Raw genomic sequence first — 17,667 nt, forward strand, 5'->3', positions numbered from 1 at the left:
CTACATAGCCAATGTCCACGAATGTTCTCAATGGATAACGCATAACGTGCAGTTTTGGTTGCGATCCGTACTATGTCCATAAAATTTATTAACACATTTTGCTTATTCACTTTCATCTAAAAATAATTTGTTATTTCTCCACACTGGCAATAATTTATTCTTAATATTAAATAACCAAGTAAATATTGTCAATATTCTAATTTTGTCAATAATATCTTGATTTTTTATAATTCTTTTTCTTTTATTAAACGCTATTTTTATATTCTACATTTTACAAATTAAAATTTATTTTATATGAAAAAAAAATTTTCCTTCAACAATTTAATAATTTAGAGTATTATAGTGTTCTAAATATACAATAATAAACTTTTAGATATCGATAGATTCAATTAACTGAAATAAAGATCAGATATATATATATATATATATATATATATATATATATATGTAAATATACAAAATTTTTTTAATTAGAAAAAAATGATAATTTTTTACTTATTTGAGTAAAAATTGTCCGAATTATATCGTGTTCGCTGTCATAATCGTAAAAATTTCATTAATTATTTTATTTTTATTCATTATTTATTTTATTTTTTTAAAAATAATATGATTAGTTTTTACAGAAAGTGTCTCGCATTAATTTTTTTATTAATAATACAAGAATTTATAAGATTAAATATTATAAAATCAATTGTTTATTTTTGAAAAAATAAAAAGAAAAAGAGAGAGAGAGAGAGAGAGAAAGAGAGAGAGAGAGAGAGAGAGAGAGAAAATATAATTCATCCTTGTGTTTTCTCAATTTTTAATGTATATATAATTGTTAATGTGAAATATATGGGAAACATATGTCTACATTTGTTTAAATATGAACCATATAATCCCACATATTATATCATCTCTCATATTTTAATCACAAGAATCTTAATCTATTAAAATTATTTTTAAACTAGTAAAATGCAAAGTGAAAGTTTGATTAAAATGAAACACTCATAATTCAAATAATTTTTATTGTATCGCAAAAGTTACAATAATTTTAAAATTATGTTTTCAATAAGACGTATAACTGATGATAAACAGCATTACCGATCTTTATACATATTGTTTTATTAATAAAAGTCAGAAAGAATAACTTTCGAGAATATTAAAAGACACATATTACTAATCGCGCACAAGTATGCCAACTGCATAATTGGCGTTAATTTGCAGCAATTAATAAAGTTTTTTCTTTTCTCAAAATTAGTGTATGAAACATATTCCGTTGTTAAAATTGTATCAAACCAAATAGGTGAATTAAACGTGTTAAACTGTTGAATAAAATTATAATAATAAAATAAAATAAAATAAAATTATATAAATAATATGTATTTATATATATTCTAATAGAAAAATATATAAAATATAACTTTTCAATCATTCAATAAAATCATTTTATTTTGTGCTTATATATATATTACTCCACTATATATACTAAAGTAAAAAAGGCTACTAATAATAATATGTAATAAAACATACTAATATAAATCCATATTGTTTCGTATTTTGAGATCCACACAATTGTGGATCTGACACGGACACGAACCTATCGATCGTTTTATCATGACACCGAAAAGTAGATCTAGCCATGTAGTTTCGTTAACTAAAATGGATTTAGTTAGCGCCATTTTACCGCGGAGAAAAACATCTCAAAAAAATGTGGGCCTGGCGCCTCTCAGGTTTCTCTCTGTTTTTACTAAAAAGCGTTAACGAAAACCGTGATATCGCCCTTTGTAGCTCTGCAATAAATGGCGCGTTCTTATAGCAGTCTAGTTATTATAAAAAATTATATGCATACATTTTTCTTATCAGAATAATTTCGATTATTCAATTAAAATAAAAGTGACGCTGTTAAATTTACAATGAATATTTTATTAAACACGTATTCCATCTATAGTGCGATATTTGTTTTTAATATTGTATTTAATATCACTATTTAACATATTTTTTATTAGAGTTCTGAGTAATACCGAAGCGCTCAAACTAATATATGCCAAAGCATATCGATTTTTCGTATGACATTTTGCGAAAACCGGACGATACTTCTTACTGAGCGATTATATAAAGAATCTCCCGAAAATAGTTTAGATTTTCACTTCTAACCAACGCCCGTGAAGGTAAAACCCGAGGGGATTTTAGTAGATATTGCCGAAAGGGTGAGTCCCATAACCCGACGCCTCTCGTACATAGAGCGACGGATATGCGTAAATGCATTTCCCTCTCGTTAAAAAAAAATATTTAAACATAAAAAATTTATAACGCTTCTAATAAATAAAACTATTTCGAAATCGATAAAATATCAATACTATGAGAATAAAATAAAAATTAAAACAGACCTCCGTTTCGCGCGCGCGGAATCGACAGTATTTTTATACATCAATATGTACATAAAAAGTCTTGAAACATAATCGGTTCATTAATAAGATTTTTAAATATAGTGCACCGCGAAATATAAAAAATGTCTTTAACATTTAAGTAATAAGATATATTGCAAAAATATTGCGATTGTTTGCATGACATAATGCGAAAATCATATAAATTTCTCCTCCAGACGATCATACAATATAAATGTGAAATAATTGATTATTACTGCTAATGAATAAAACTCTTTTCAACTCTTAAAACTCGACTCTTTAACAAGGTAAAAGAAATGCAGTTCACAAATAATAACATATCTTTTAATATGTTTCATTTCTTATTAGGAGAATATATTTCGCAAAAAGGTATGCTGCAGTAGTTATTATGCACATCGAACAATAATAATATGCCGTCAAATATTTTAGAAAATTCCTCTCTGAATTATTAGAAAATATTTTGCGAAGAGAGATCGTGAAATAATTCAGTTCAAGCGGTACGCTCGGAAATTTTTATTCTGAGTTACTAGGAGAATATATTTCGCAAAGAAGGTATCGCTCTTGCCGCCGACCTTGCCGCCGACTTTGCCGCCGACCTTGCCTGTAGCGATACCTTCTTTGCGAAATATGTTCTCCTAATAACTCAGAAGCGAATTTTCGAGCGTTATAAATACATTACTGTTCGTGAAGTACGTTGCCGATATCTATGTAAAATATTTTATTAATAAAAACTGAACTTTCGAGGATATTAGAAGACACATTACTAATCGCGTACGAGAATATGTCAATTGCATAATCGGCATTAATTAACAGTGATTAATAAAGTTTCTTTTTCCAAAATTAATATATCAATCGTCCTGCTCTTAAAATTGTAAATTCAAAGCGACAAATAGATGAATTAAATGACTCAATTGATGACATAAACTTATATATATGTACAATGAATAGCGCGCGCTTGTGATTTTCTAGTGACATAAAAAGAATATCATTCGATAAAGAAATAGTAATTTTAAAAAAACTATAATGTTAAAGACTTATAAGCTTGCCAGAGAAAGTTGATAATATATGTCTCTATAAAACTATTTAACGAGCAATTGATTATTCTTACAAATGTGGACCCGATGTCTGCTGACTAATTAGCTGAGAAATCAATCAATAAATTTAATTTTTATCCAATAACCTTTTTTATAATTGTTTTCTTTTCTTTTTTTATATTATATTTTATGATTTATGTATAATTTATATTTAATAATTATTTTTATTTCTCTGAAAAAATATTACATTATTTTTATATTTTTTCCCTTAAATTTAAATTTAATTTTAGAGCTTTAATTTTATAGCTTTAGATTTAATTTTATTAAATTTTATTTTCTTTTCCAATATCCTAATAGCCATAGCAGACCAAGTAGACCTCACTCTACTTACTGGTTACACTAGCAAAAATACGTGATAAAGCGATTTAGGGATCCTAATTGGGAATTCGCAATAAAATTTAGGAAATCACGATCATATATAGTTTTTACGCCTTTTCGCCAGTTTACCATTTTGATCACGTATTACCATTTTTCCAGCCAGTTGGACCTACCTTTTGTTGCTCCTGGCTATTCATTCTGACTCGATTTCTACGAGCCAAGAATTGAGGAAGAAAAACAACTTCTTCTACTGCCGGTAATAATTATCACCGGCAAATAAGACGACTTATATTCATTTAGAATCGTATGATATTATAATACAATCGTTTTGTAAATGCGTATCATTAGTCGTCGAAAGTTGCAAAAGATATATAACAAATATAATCATGTATATACCGAAAAAATTGTACTCAAAATGTAGACTTTATAAGCCTTCTTAATAGATATTCTTAATAAATAAGAATAATTTTTTACCGTGATACATTTTAAAACACCTAATTTATAATGAAATTAAAACTATTGTATATATTAATATATTATGTATATATAACTTGTCAAAATTTTAATAAATAGCAAATGTCCATTTGTAAAATTGCTTTTTTTGTTCTTGGGATTCATAATCTCAAATATTAAATAATATAATGATAAGAAAATATTCTATTCAGTATATAAGTATATTCTTACTTGCTAAGAATATCTGAAAGTACTCTTTAGAAGATTTTTCTCTTAAACTAATTGTAAGAAGATCTTCTTAATGTTTATTTTAAAGAAATATATTATAAAGTTAAATGAAATATTCTTAAGCTGAGAATATAATTTTTTCGGTGTATGTAAAATATATTAGCATGCATATCAATCCCTCTGTCGGCGGGTCATTAAACATTTGTATCTTTAAAATTGTTTTATAAAAATCTAAAATATATAATTAAAATAAATATTTCATCTATGTCTTGCATAAAACTGGAATAAATCATATATTTTTATTTTTTTAAATATTTTTCTTTTTCTTTCAATTTTAATATACAAATGGTATACCTATTTTAACAAAAGTTAAAAAAAAGTAAATGAAAAATGTAATATAAAATTTTCTTTTGAAATACGTATAAAAAGAAATTTTTTTATAATTTAAAATTGACCCAGAGTACGACATGCATGCATTCCGCCGTCCGCGGGTTAAAGCAACGAATTTATCTACAATCTACATCTTTATCTACAAGTCTATTAATCTACATCTACAAATCTCTACACAAATCCGTTGCTTTAAAATATAATAAAAGCTTTTTTTCACTCACCGACACTGATGCGCAACAGCGGAGTTGTCGATATTGAAGCTATATGTTATCTGTAACATACAAATATAAAGTCCAAATTATAGCAGCGATTTTAAATAATTAATATTAAAGAATTTATTATTATACGTAATAAATTTATATTCGATGCGTACAATAATAAGCAGATATATATAAATATGGAACAATTTTGTAAATTAAAAAAAAATTTTTTTTTAAATAAAAACTTTATAAGATTTATGTAAAAATCTTTATCTCTGAGTTTCTCTTCATTAAATCATTCAAATAAATGAATCGAATTCATTCGTATAAAGGATTTATAATAATTAATCTACAAATAATAATATACAAATTATATTTACCCTGGGGTTGCTCCACCGATGCAGGATGCCTCTCCTAGGCCTCTTCCTCCTCTCAGGTTGTAAGGGACGTCAGGAACTATTGTTTTATACGCGCGATATACTTTTTTTAATTTGCTGAAACGGCACAAAAATAAAATCGCGCAATATTTTAAACCGTACGAAAGTAAAAACGCGCGATAGTTTGGACGGCACTCCCGCACTTTTACGCGCGATACTTTAACGGCACTCCCGAATTTCGGAACGATCGAAAATCCCATTTTATCACGCGCGAGAATAATACTTGGAGTCGACAGGTCGAGCACGATCAAACTCCGACGAAAGAAAGATCAAAATCAGGATAAATGAACGAAAACACGATCGTGATCGTGACAAAGTCGAGACAAATGTCAAACACAATAGCGCGCTATATGTCACTAACGTCGAATATTATTATTTTATTTCGGAGTTCTTTTAGACGTACTTTAACACGTTCAGATTTATCGAAATATTATTACATATTATTCGTATTATTATTACGTATTATCGTCGCGAGAAACGTGTACGGCGCGCTCGACCTCGAGGCGACCGAACGCGAGGCGCACATGCCGGCGCCGGCGCCGGAGTAAAAACACGTGCGCACACTACGCCCGCCGAAGTCACAATGAATGACTCACCGTTGTCACGAATTACGTACGCCGTACGCGCCGGGCTCCCCTCTCTTACTATGGAATGCGTGACGTCAAAGACAAGGTCGAGTATGCTCATTCTTTCTCTCTTTCTCCTCGCGCCAGACAATAACAAATACGCACTATACTACTTGATGCAATTTAACGCGTTGAAATATGTACAATCAAATGATTCTAAAATACATGTAAAATTCCTTAACTAAAATATTATTATTCGATATAATGCGATATATTTAAAATACATGAAACGCGATTACGAAATGTGTAAAATACTTTAACGAAATCAATCTTATAACATTTGCCGTATAACTGTTTAACGATTTCTTTATTTATATTCGTTGAATATTATATCAATGATGTGAACAATTATTTGTAAAAGTGATAGAAATTTATATTATAAATAATAGATATACCGGCATATATTTATAGACGTATAATAATTGAATATAAATTAATAAAGAAAAATATGTACAAATTTACTGCCTGTATTTATTACATTTACTAAATATGTATAACTCTATGTAATTATAGAAATTTCTCATATTATATTAAATAAATATTCTCTCTTTTATCGTAACTATTCAATTATTCATGTATATTACGTATGTTTGTTTCTTTTCTATCAGAAAAAGAAAAAGAAAGAGAGAAAAGAACAAATATTCTATCACTAAAAATTAATGTATTAAATACAATTTATTAATATTTTAATATTTGTTTATTATAAAAAAGTTTTTTATTAGATGTGCCTGTTTTTATTATAGCTTATACTATTTAACCGTTTGAGTGCGGTGAAGCGCTATCGCGCTTCGCTTGTCCTATGCCAAAAATGCGGAGAAGCGCGATCGCGCTGCTGTTCATTAGTATAATTTTCGTATTAATTGAGAACAGTTGTATTTATATCCATTTCAGTTTATAGTTTTTTTTTTTCAGTTTTTAGTTTATATATTTTTTTTTTTTTTAGTTTTTTTTTTTTTTTAGTTTTCCATTTTAGTTTTTAGCAAAAATGAAACAGAAAGACTACCAATAAGTAAAAAGTTTTCTTTAGAAAAATTGCCTGGACGAAACTTGCGACAGTGTGAGGTTTGCAGTAAAAAAAATGGAAATGGAATTAAACGATCCAACTTAATTTGTGCTATATGTAAAAAACGAATTCATGGAATTTGTGCAGCAAAACACTCATGTAATAAGTGAGAATAAAAAACATTTTTGTTAGTAAAAATTCCTTTTTTTATAATAATTAGAGTTAATTATAACCATTTTTATTATTTTCCAAAAAAAATAACTACGCATTTCATTCCGCAATTTTAGCATATACATAAGAAAATTCTTCCGCACTCAAACGGTTAATTTATTCGATTAAAATATGAATTTTTATTAATAAAATATTTTACATAAATATCGGCAATGTACTTCACGAGCAATAATGTATCTTAAAACGCTCGAAAATTCGCTTCTGAATGATTAAGAAAACATGATTCGCAAAGAAGGTATCGCTAAAATCCGCGGGAAGAACGATACCTTCTTTGCGAATCATGTTTTCCTATTCATTTAGAAGCGAATTTTCGAGCGTTTTAAAATACATTACTGCTCGTAAAGTATGTTGCCGATATTTATGTAAAATATTTTATTAATAAAAATTGAACTTTCGAGGATATTAAAAGACACATATTATTAACCGCGTATGAGTATGTCAACTGCATAATCGGCATTAATTAACAGTAATTAATAAAGTTTCATTTCCCGAAATTAATATATCAAACGTCCTGCTATTAAAATTGTAAATTAAAAGCGACAAATAGATGAATTAAACGAGTCAATAGATGTATAAAATTACAGTAATTAAATAAAATAAAATTATATTATAAATATACTTATATATGAGTCTCTTGCAACAATGATTTGGGTTAATTAATTTTGATAAGTAATTTTCCTTTTCTTTTAGAATCACGATTAGTTGTTACAAAAAGCGTCTCGCATCTACTTTTTTATTAATAATACAAGTATTTATAAAATTAAATATCATAAAATAAATTGCTTGTTTTTGAAAAAAGAAAGAGAGAGAGAGAGAGAGAGAGAGAGAGAGAGAGAGAGAGAGATTAAGAGAGAATAATATATATAAGCACAAAATTAAATGATTCTATTCAATGATTGAAAAGTTATATTTTATATATATTTATATTAAAATATATATAAATACATATTATTTATATAATTTATTTTAATTTTATTTTATTTAATTATTATAATTTTATTGAACTGTTTGATTCACCTTTTTGGTTTATTACAATTTTAACAACAGAATCCGTTTGATATACTAATTTCGGGAAAAGGGAAAACTTTATTAATTGCTGCTCGAAAGTTCAATTTTTATTAATAAAATATTTTACATAAATATCGGCAACATACTTTACGAGCAGTAATGTATTTTAAAACGCTCGAAAATTCGCTTCTAAATGAATAGGAAAACATGATTCGCAAAGAAGGTATCGTTCTTCCCGCGGATTTTAGCGATACCTTCTTTGCGAATCATGTTTTCTTAATCATTCAGAAGCGAATTTTCGAGCGTTTTAAGATACATTATTGCTCGTGAAGTACATTGCCGATATTTATGTAAAATATTTTATTAATAAAAATTCATATTTTAATCGAATAAATTAAATAGTATAAGCTATAATAAAAACAGGCACATCTAATAAAAAACTTTTTTATAATAAACAAATATTAAAATATTAATAAATTGTATTTAATACATTAATTTTTAGTGATAGAATATTTGTTCTTTTCTCTCTTTCTTTTTCTTTTTCTGATAGAAAAGAAACAAACATACGTAATATACATGAATAATTGAATAGTTACGATAAAAGAGAGAATATTTATTTAATATAATATGAGAAATTTCTATAATTACATAGAGTTATACATATTTAGTAAATGTAATAAATACAGGCAGTAAATTTGTACATATTTTTCTTTATTAATTTATATTCAATTATTATACGTCTATAAATATATGCCGGTATATCTATTATTTATAATATAAATTTCTATCACTTTTACAAATAATTGTTCACATCATTGATATAATATTCAACGAATATAAATAAAGAAATCGTTAAACAGTTATACGGCAAATGTTATAAGATTGATTTCGTTAAAGTATTTTACACATTTCGTAATCGCGTTTCATGTATTTTAAATATATCGCATTATATCGAATAATAATATTTTAGTTAAGGAATTTTACATGTATTTTAGAATCATTTGATTGTACATATTTCAACGCGTTAAATTGCATCAAGTAGTATAGTGCGTATTTGTTATTGTCTGGCGCGAGGAGAAAGAGAGAAAGAATGAGCATACTCGACCTTGTCTTTGACGTCACGCATTCCATAGTAAGAGAGGGGAGCCCGGCGCGTACGGCGTACGTAATTCGTGACAACGGTGAGTCATTCATTGTGACTTCGGCGGGCGTAGTGTGCGCACGTGTTTTTACTCCGGCGCCGGCGCCGGCATGTGCGCCTCGCGTTCGGTCGCCTCGAGGTCGAGCGCGCCGTACACGTTTCTCGCGACGATAATACGTAATAATAATACGAATAATATGTAATAATATTTCGATAAATCTGAACGTGTTAAAGTACGTCTAAAAGAACTCCGAAATAAAATAATAATATTCGACGTTAGTGACATATAGCGCGCTATTGTGTTTGACATTTGTCTCGACTTTGTCACGATCACGATCGTGTTTTCGTTCATTTATCCTGATTTTGATCTTTCTTTCGTCGGAGTTTGATCGTGCCCGACCTGTCGACTCCAAGTATTATTCTCGCGCGTGATAAAATGGGATTTTCGATCGTTCCGAAATTCGGAAGTGCCGTTAAAGTATCGCGCGTAAAAGTGCGGGAGTGCCGTCCAAACTATCGCGCGTTTTTACTTTCGTACGGTTTAAAATATTGCGCGATTTTATTTTTGTGCCGTTTCAGCAAATTAAAAAAAGTATATCGCGCGTATAAAACAATAGTTCCTGACGTCCCTTACAACCTGAGAGGAGGAAGAGGCCTAGGAGAGGCATCCTGCATCGGTGGAGCAACCCCAGGGTAAATATAATTTGTATATTATTATTTGTAGATTAATTATTATAAATCCTTTATACGAATGAATTCGATTCATTTATTTGAATGATTTAATGAAGAGAAACTCAGAGATAAAGATTTTTACATAAATCTTATAAAGTTTTTATTTAAAAAAAAATTTTTTTTTAATTTACAAAATTGTTCCATATTTATATATATCTGCTTATTATTGTACGCATCGAATATAAATTTATTACGTATAATAATAAATTCTTTAATATTAATTATTTAAAATCGCTGCTATAATTTGGACTTTATATTTGTATGTTACAGATAACATATAGCTTCAATATCGACAACTCCGCTGTTGCGCATCAGTGTCGGTGAGTGACAAAAAGCTTTTATTATATTTTAAAGCAACGGATTTGTGTAGAGATTTGTAGATGTAGATTAATAGACTTATAGATAAAGATGTAGATTGTAGATAAATTCGTTGCTTTAACCCTCGGACGGCAAGATATAGTGCATTCTAATGAATTCTGAGTCAATTTTAAATCATAGAAGAATTTCTTTTTATACATTCTTTTTGTACGTATTATATTTTAAGATAAAATTTTATGTTAAATTTTTACTCCATTATTTTGAATCTTTTGTTAAAATAGATTATTTATTGTCAGTTATAGATTATTTATTATCTATTTGTATATAAAAATTGAAGGAAAAGGTGTAATACTTTTAAAATAAAAATATGATATTTATTCTAATTTTATATAAGATATACGTGAAATATTTATTTCAACTATATATACGTATATATGAGTTTAAATAGTTTTAAAGATACAAATCTTTAATGATCTGCCGACAGAGGTTAATATGCATGTAAATATATTTTATACTTACACCGAAAAAATTATATTCTCATTTTATTATAAGAATATTTTATTTATTTTTATAATATCTTTTTTTAAAATAAGCGCCAAAAGAATACTCTTATTGTTAGTTTAAGAGAGAAATTCTCTGAAGGGTAATATAGTTTCAGATATTCTTATAAGATAATGTAAGAATATATATTAAAATGGATATTTTTTTCTTACCATTATGTTATTTAATATTTGAAATCATTAATCCAATGATAACAAAAAAACAATTTTACAAATGGACATTTGCTACTAAAATTTATATTATATTATAAATATGTATTTATGTATTATATATATAGTTATATAAGTGTCTCTTGCAACAATGATCTCGGTTAATTAATTTTGATAAGTAATTTTCCTTTTCTTTTCAAATCACGATTAGTTACAGAAAGTGTCTTGCATAAACTTTTTTATTAATAATACAAGAATTTATACGATTATAAATATTTAGCTGGGATTTTTTTTAGCTCTAATGCTTTAACTATATAAATTAAAATACTTGTCAAGTAAAAATTAAAACTTTTATTTTTTATTTTATCTTTTTTAAAATAATATGTAATGAGAATTAATGAAATTTTTACGATTGTGACAGCGAACACGATATAATTCGGACAATTTTTACTTAAATAAGTAAAAAATTATCATTTTTCTCTAATTAAAAAAATTTTGTGTGTTTACACACACACACACATATATATATATATATATGGCGAACCCTGTATATATATATATATATATCTGATCTTTATTTCATTTAATTAAATCTATCGATATCTAAAAGTTTATTATTGTATTTATAGAACAATATAATACTCTAAATTATTAATTTGTTGAAAGAAAATTTTTTTTCATATAAAATAAGTTTTAATTTGTAAAATGTAGAATGTAAAAATAGCGTTTAATAAAAGAAAAAGAATTACAAAAAATCAAGATATTATTGACAAAATTAGAATATTGACAATATTTACTTGGTTATTTGATATTAAGAATAAATTATTGCCAGTGTGGAGAAATAACTAATTATTTTTAGGTGAAAATGAATAAGCAAAATGTGTTAATAAATTTAGTGGACATAGCACGGATCGCAACCAAAACTGCACGTTATGCGTTATCGATTGAGAACATTCGTGGACATTGGCTATGTAGTTCAATGTTATGTCCACAGAGGGCGTATCGCTTTCAGGGTTACGTAAAACCGGGCCCGGCGGGCCGTAGTGTCTCTCAGGTTTCTCTATGTTATATATTAATTAAAAGTGAGGTTATAGCGCGACATATGAATTAAGAATGTCGTCGAGGAGTAGCACGAAACGTCGTTCGTCCAGCCCCGAACGTACGCGTGAAAATGACAGGTATCATAGGAAGAGACATCATGACGATAACAAGATCGACGAGCGCAGCTGCTCGTCAAAGTCCTCGCGAAATGATCGGGAGTCGCATAAATCTTCCTCGGCAAGTCATCGCGAAGAGAGCGATCGAGACTTCTGCTTTAGTAATTATAAACACGAATTGAATAAGATCTTTGCAGCGAATTCGAATCTTATTCACGACGTCGTGGACTTTTGGAAATTCGTCGAGAAATACGAGTCTGTCAAAAAACAATTAAGCGACAGCAACGAATCCGTGGCCGATTCCACAGCTTTAAATTCCATTGGAGTGCCAGACAAATATCACAAGTCTCATTGTCTAAATTTCAAACTCAATCTGTCGTACGGAGAATTATTTGCGCGAGTCCCTGAAATAAAACAGCTGACAAAATTGCGACTGCTAAAGTTCAGGGATGTAATAGTCCTGTACTTGGACTTTAAGCAAAAGGAAAAGTTCAACAAATTAAAAAAACTTAGGGACACACAAGCCAATTTACCAGTCGCACAATATAAAGATGAAATTATTGAGACGGTGAAAAAGGAGAAAGTAGTAATCATAGCAGGAGATACAGGTTGTGGGAAATCTACTCAAGTACCTCAATATTTGTATGAAGCTGGTTTTCAAAAAATAGGTATAATCCTACAGTTAATTGTTAATTTAAATATTTCTTATATCTAAATGATTGTCTATTTAATGATATGATTTAATTATTTCATAATTTGTAATACAGCATGTACACAGCCCCGAAGAATAGCATGTATCTCATTAGCAAAACGTGTCGCTTTCGAAACATTGAGTGAGAATCTAAGCAGAATAGGATATCAGATACGTTTTGAAAAACAGAGAAACCAAAATACAAATATTACATTCATAACTGAAGGTTTATTGTTACGACAAGTAAGTATTTCATTATTTGCATTTTTTTTTTTTTTTTTTACTAAAGTCAAAAAAAGTTTTATATATATTATAAATTGTTTTGTAGCTGTCGGGTGAATCAACATTATCTGCATATGATGTAATAGTCTTAGATGAAGTGCACGAACGTCATCTGCATGGAGATTTCTTATTGGGCATTATGAAATGTATTATTTGTCAAAAATCTGATTTGAAATTAATATTAATGTCTGCCACTATTAATATAGAGCTTTTTAATAATTATTTTGCAAAGGAAGATGTTAAAATAATAGAAGTAAGAGCTTTTTTATGTCACATATAAAGTATTTAAACAGTTTAACTGATTTGAAATATTTTAATACTGAGATTTATCATATATATATATTTAGGTTCCTGGAAGATTATATCCTATTCAGTTGTTCTACCGACCTGTAACTGTAGAAGATCTTAGATACAAAAATGATCGTTTTAATCCAAGTCCATATGTGCAAATAATGCAAATGATTGATCAAAAATATCCAGGTGAGAAAGGAACCTATATTTTAATTCATAAATTTAGTAACAAACTCCAAGTTCTGCAGAAATAATTACATTAATAGTAATAAAGATTAATTAAAAAATAAGATTATACACTGTTTATTATATTTTAATTAAAATTACAATTACATTATTAAAATTACAATGATAAAAATATTTCAGCCAATGAGAAGGGTGATTTATTAATATTCTTAAGTGGAATAAGTGAAATTACTGCAGTCGTAGAGGCTGCCAAGGAATATAGTACAAAGAAGAATAATTGGATAGTTTTACCACTTCATAGTACCCTTTCTATTATTGAACAAGACAAGGTATCTCTCATGTAATGCTATCTTTGTAAATTATTTTTGTTTTATCATAAAAAAATATGAGAGAATAATTTTGCTTTCTTTAGGTATTTGACTATGCGCCTGAAGGTGTTAGAAAGTGCATTGTTGCAACTAATATTGCAGAAACTTCCATTACCATTGATGGAATCAGATTTGTCGCCGATAGTGGAAAAGTGAAGGAAATGAGTTACGATCCGTCATGTAAAATGCAAAGGCTAAAAGAATTCTGGATAAGCAAAGCTAGTGCAGAACAGAGAAAAGGAAGAGCAGGAAGGACTGGACCTGGAGTTTGTTATAGGTAAATAATCAATGATTCTTGTCACAAATAATATTGACATATTACAAAATTGAGTGTGTAAAAGGCAATGTTGTTTTATAGAATTTATTCAGAGGAAGAATATAAAATATTGGAAAGATATTCGACGCCAGAATTACAACGTGTACCCTTAGACTCTTCACTGTTACAAATGATAGCAATGGGACTTCCTGATGCGCGAAAGTTTCCATTCATAGAGCCACCACCAGCTGATAGTATAGAAAACGCTATATTATCCTTAAAAGATCATGTTGGTATTTTAAATATTGCATTTTTGCTTTTTTATAAAAGATTATATGTTAAGTGCTAATATTTTGACCAGGGTGCACTCACAGATAATGAAAAAATCACATGTATTGGTAAAACCTTGGCACGACTACCTGTTGATATTACAATAGGAAAGATGTTAATAATGGGATCCATTTTCCATCAAGTCGAACCCATATTATCACTGGCCGCTGCCCTAAGTATACAAACACCGTTCACTAATAGAGCATACAGAGATCCAGAATGCGAGGTAATTAATGTTAATAAATAAAAGTATGCTATAAACATTTAATTTTATCATAAAACAATATCGATAATATTAAAGACATCTAGGAAAAGATTAGAATCTGACCATGGTGATCCGATAACTTTACTGAACGCGTTTAAAGAATGGCTAGAAGTGAAGCAAGAAAACTCTCAAGAATATAGAGGCAGCGGTAACAGTAGCAAAAAGTGGTGCCGAAGAAGAGGTTTAGAGGAGCAACGATTTTACGAAATGATAAAATTGAGGACTCAATTTAAAGAATTACTTCAAGTTAGTCATCTTTCATGCAGTTTTCTCACAGATACCTATATACTTTTAATATTATTATATATCTAGTATTATAATATATTTTATGGAGGATACATTTAAATAGGACTGCAAATTACTCAAAAGTCTCCCAGAACCAAACTCTTCCATGACTAGTGCGGAACGTGCAATAAGGCATGGAGAACTGAAACTGTTAAAGTCTCTCAAAAGAACTTTCAAGCAAAATGAACCTAGAAAACGTAAACAATTAAAAGTAGAGACATTTGACATACAATTGGAAGATAATGATGACAATGGAGAGCTCGACATAAAAGATATAGAATTTCGAATGAGAAATGATTCGAGTCAAGTACAGAATCTTTTGACAGCGTCTACCGCGTGCAGCTATAAAGATTTGACAATGTTGAAACTGATATTATGCAGTGGCTTATATCCACAATTTGCTTGTGCTGATGAGTATAATTATTGCAAGGTACAAAAATCACATATCCTATGATTTGTAATTTATATACTTATTTATATTGTGTCTATGTAATGATAGTAAAAATTTTCTTTAAATTATTATTCAGTCAATGAATGAGCAATTATTTCATACAAAAGCAAAACCATATGTTGCGTTGCATCCAATGAGTTTCTTTGGAAATCATCAGCAACTTTTGCAAATTGAAGAAGCTGATATAATATCGATACCAGGATTTAAAAGTAAAAGTCCTGTTAGTCCTAAACATCAGATACTAGTATATCTGTAAGTTTTTATTTATTTATTTTACAATATAATTTGAACAAATATGAGTAAATTTAATTCATTACAATAAATGTGACAGATCTCTCTTGGAAACTACAAAACCATATCTGGTAAATACTTTAAGAATGCCTGCCGCACAAACATTGTTGCTATTTGCACGTGAAATAGATACAAATAGTATATTCTCCTTGTAAGTAATATATTATGCCTATACATATACTAATTTTGGTAAATGTTTGGATTAACTTACATCTTACGAATCATTTTTATCTCATATGATAAGAGGTACATTCCTAAGTAATATACATTTTGAATTTTGAGGCGTTCTCTTTTTACCCTCTGTTATATAAAAATGAAAATGTGAGGTGTAAGTTAATCCAAATATTTATCCTAATTTTATATAAGTTTGTTTCATTTTTATTTTTTTCAATAAAAAAAGAGAAATAATATTAGTCAAATACAAATACAAATGGATTTACACTTTGCAGAATAGCATGTGATTCATGGCTCATGTTAGAATTTCCTGTTCCTGACAGTGGTCAAACTTTATTGATGAAAGCGACCAAATTGAGAAATAAATGGGATTTCTTATTAAATCAGCAATTGAAAGGTACAAAGTGTATTACTTTTGACATGATTGAATTGTATTTTTTTCCTTTCCCTTTCTTTATCTAATATTTATACTGAGATTAATATAAATATCTTATTTTTCAGGATCTGATGAAGTAAACGATGAAACAAAAGATTTTAGTAAAATTGAGCAAACTCTTACTCAAGAATTGATCGAATATATGCACACTACAGTACCATATACGATAAAACGGTTGCTACCGGCTGATTTAAAAATGATATATGTTGGCAGTGATAATAATGACACATGCATAGAGCCTAATCCTTTTCAAGCGGATTTTAAGAGTATACCAAATGTAACTAAAGGTGGAGTTCATCTAACAGACAGTATTATATATAATTGGTGAGTGCAAAAGAATATTGGATTAATACAAAAATTTATTCATCTTTTTTTATTATTAAATTTTTATTATATATTATATTATAAAAATTTATTTTATTATATATATATTTATTTTATTAAATTATAGCATAAAGGAAACTGACTGGAGTGAAAAGCTAATTACAGAAATGCGCGAAACTGAATGGCATTGTCAAAATTGTGATTTTCAAGCAGTTCTATCGAGTATAGAAAAACTTCAGCATCAAAACTGTTGTACAACTACACACACAACCAATATCGATAAAGAAAGTGAAACTATCATGCGTAAACGTAATAGTCAGGCATATGAATGTCCTGATTGTTCGCAAATGTTATATCTTACACCTATCGAAATATTGAAACATAAAAAACTACATATTAAAACGAGCTAAGATATCTGCAACATTGGATTGTATATAAATAGAAAACATATTTATTAAAAGAAAATAGTTTATATAAATAAATATACTAACATTTTTTTTGACAGATATTCACAGAATTCTAGATATGTAAGACATATACTTATAAGTGTACATATGTGTTTTTACAACATACATAAAGTTAAATATCTCTTAAATAAAATTAA

The 17,667-nt window shown here is 28.2% G+C and overlaps 1 protein-coding gene across 1 annotated transcript; it reads left to right on the forward strand.

The window, feature by feature from the left end:
- The first annotated feature begins 12,292 nt into the window (after positions 1–12,292).
- LOC140676159 (probable ATP-dependent RNA helicase DHX34) lies at positions 12,293–17,616 on the forward strand. The gene is made up of 15 exons (XM_072910931.1): positions 12,293–13,101; positions 13,201–13,367; positions 13,453–13,659; positions 13,754–13,886; positions 14,064–14,212; positions 14,296–14,528; positions 14,610–14,796; positions 14,869–15,063; positions 15,139–15,348; positions 15,452–15,817; positions 15,915–16,090; positions 16,170–16,280; positions 16,579–16,700; positions 16,805–17,063; positions 17,191–17,616. Exons 1-15 carry the CDS (start codon positions 12,390–12,392, stop codon positions 17,471–17,473), a joined length of 3,510 nt encoding a protein of 1,169 aa, XP_072767032.1. The 5' UTR covers positions 12,293–12,389; the 3' UTR covers positions 17,474–17,616.
- Positions 17,617–17,667: the final 51 nt, after the last annotated feature.

Source organism: Anoplolepis gracilipes, chromosome 1 (genome assembly GCF_047496725.1).
Source record: "Anoplolepis gracilipes chromosome 1, ASM4749672v1, whole genome shotgun sequence".
Lineage (NCBI taxonomy): Eukaryota > Metazoa > Arthropoda > Insecta > Hymenoptera > Formicidae > Anoplolepis > Anoplolepis gracilipes.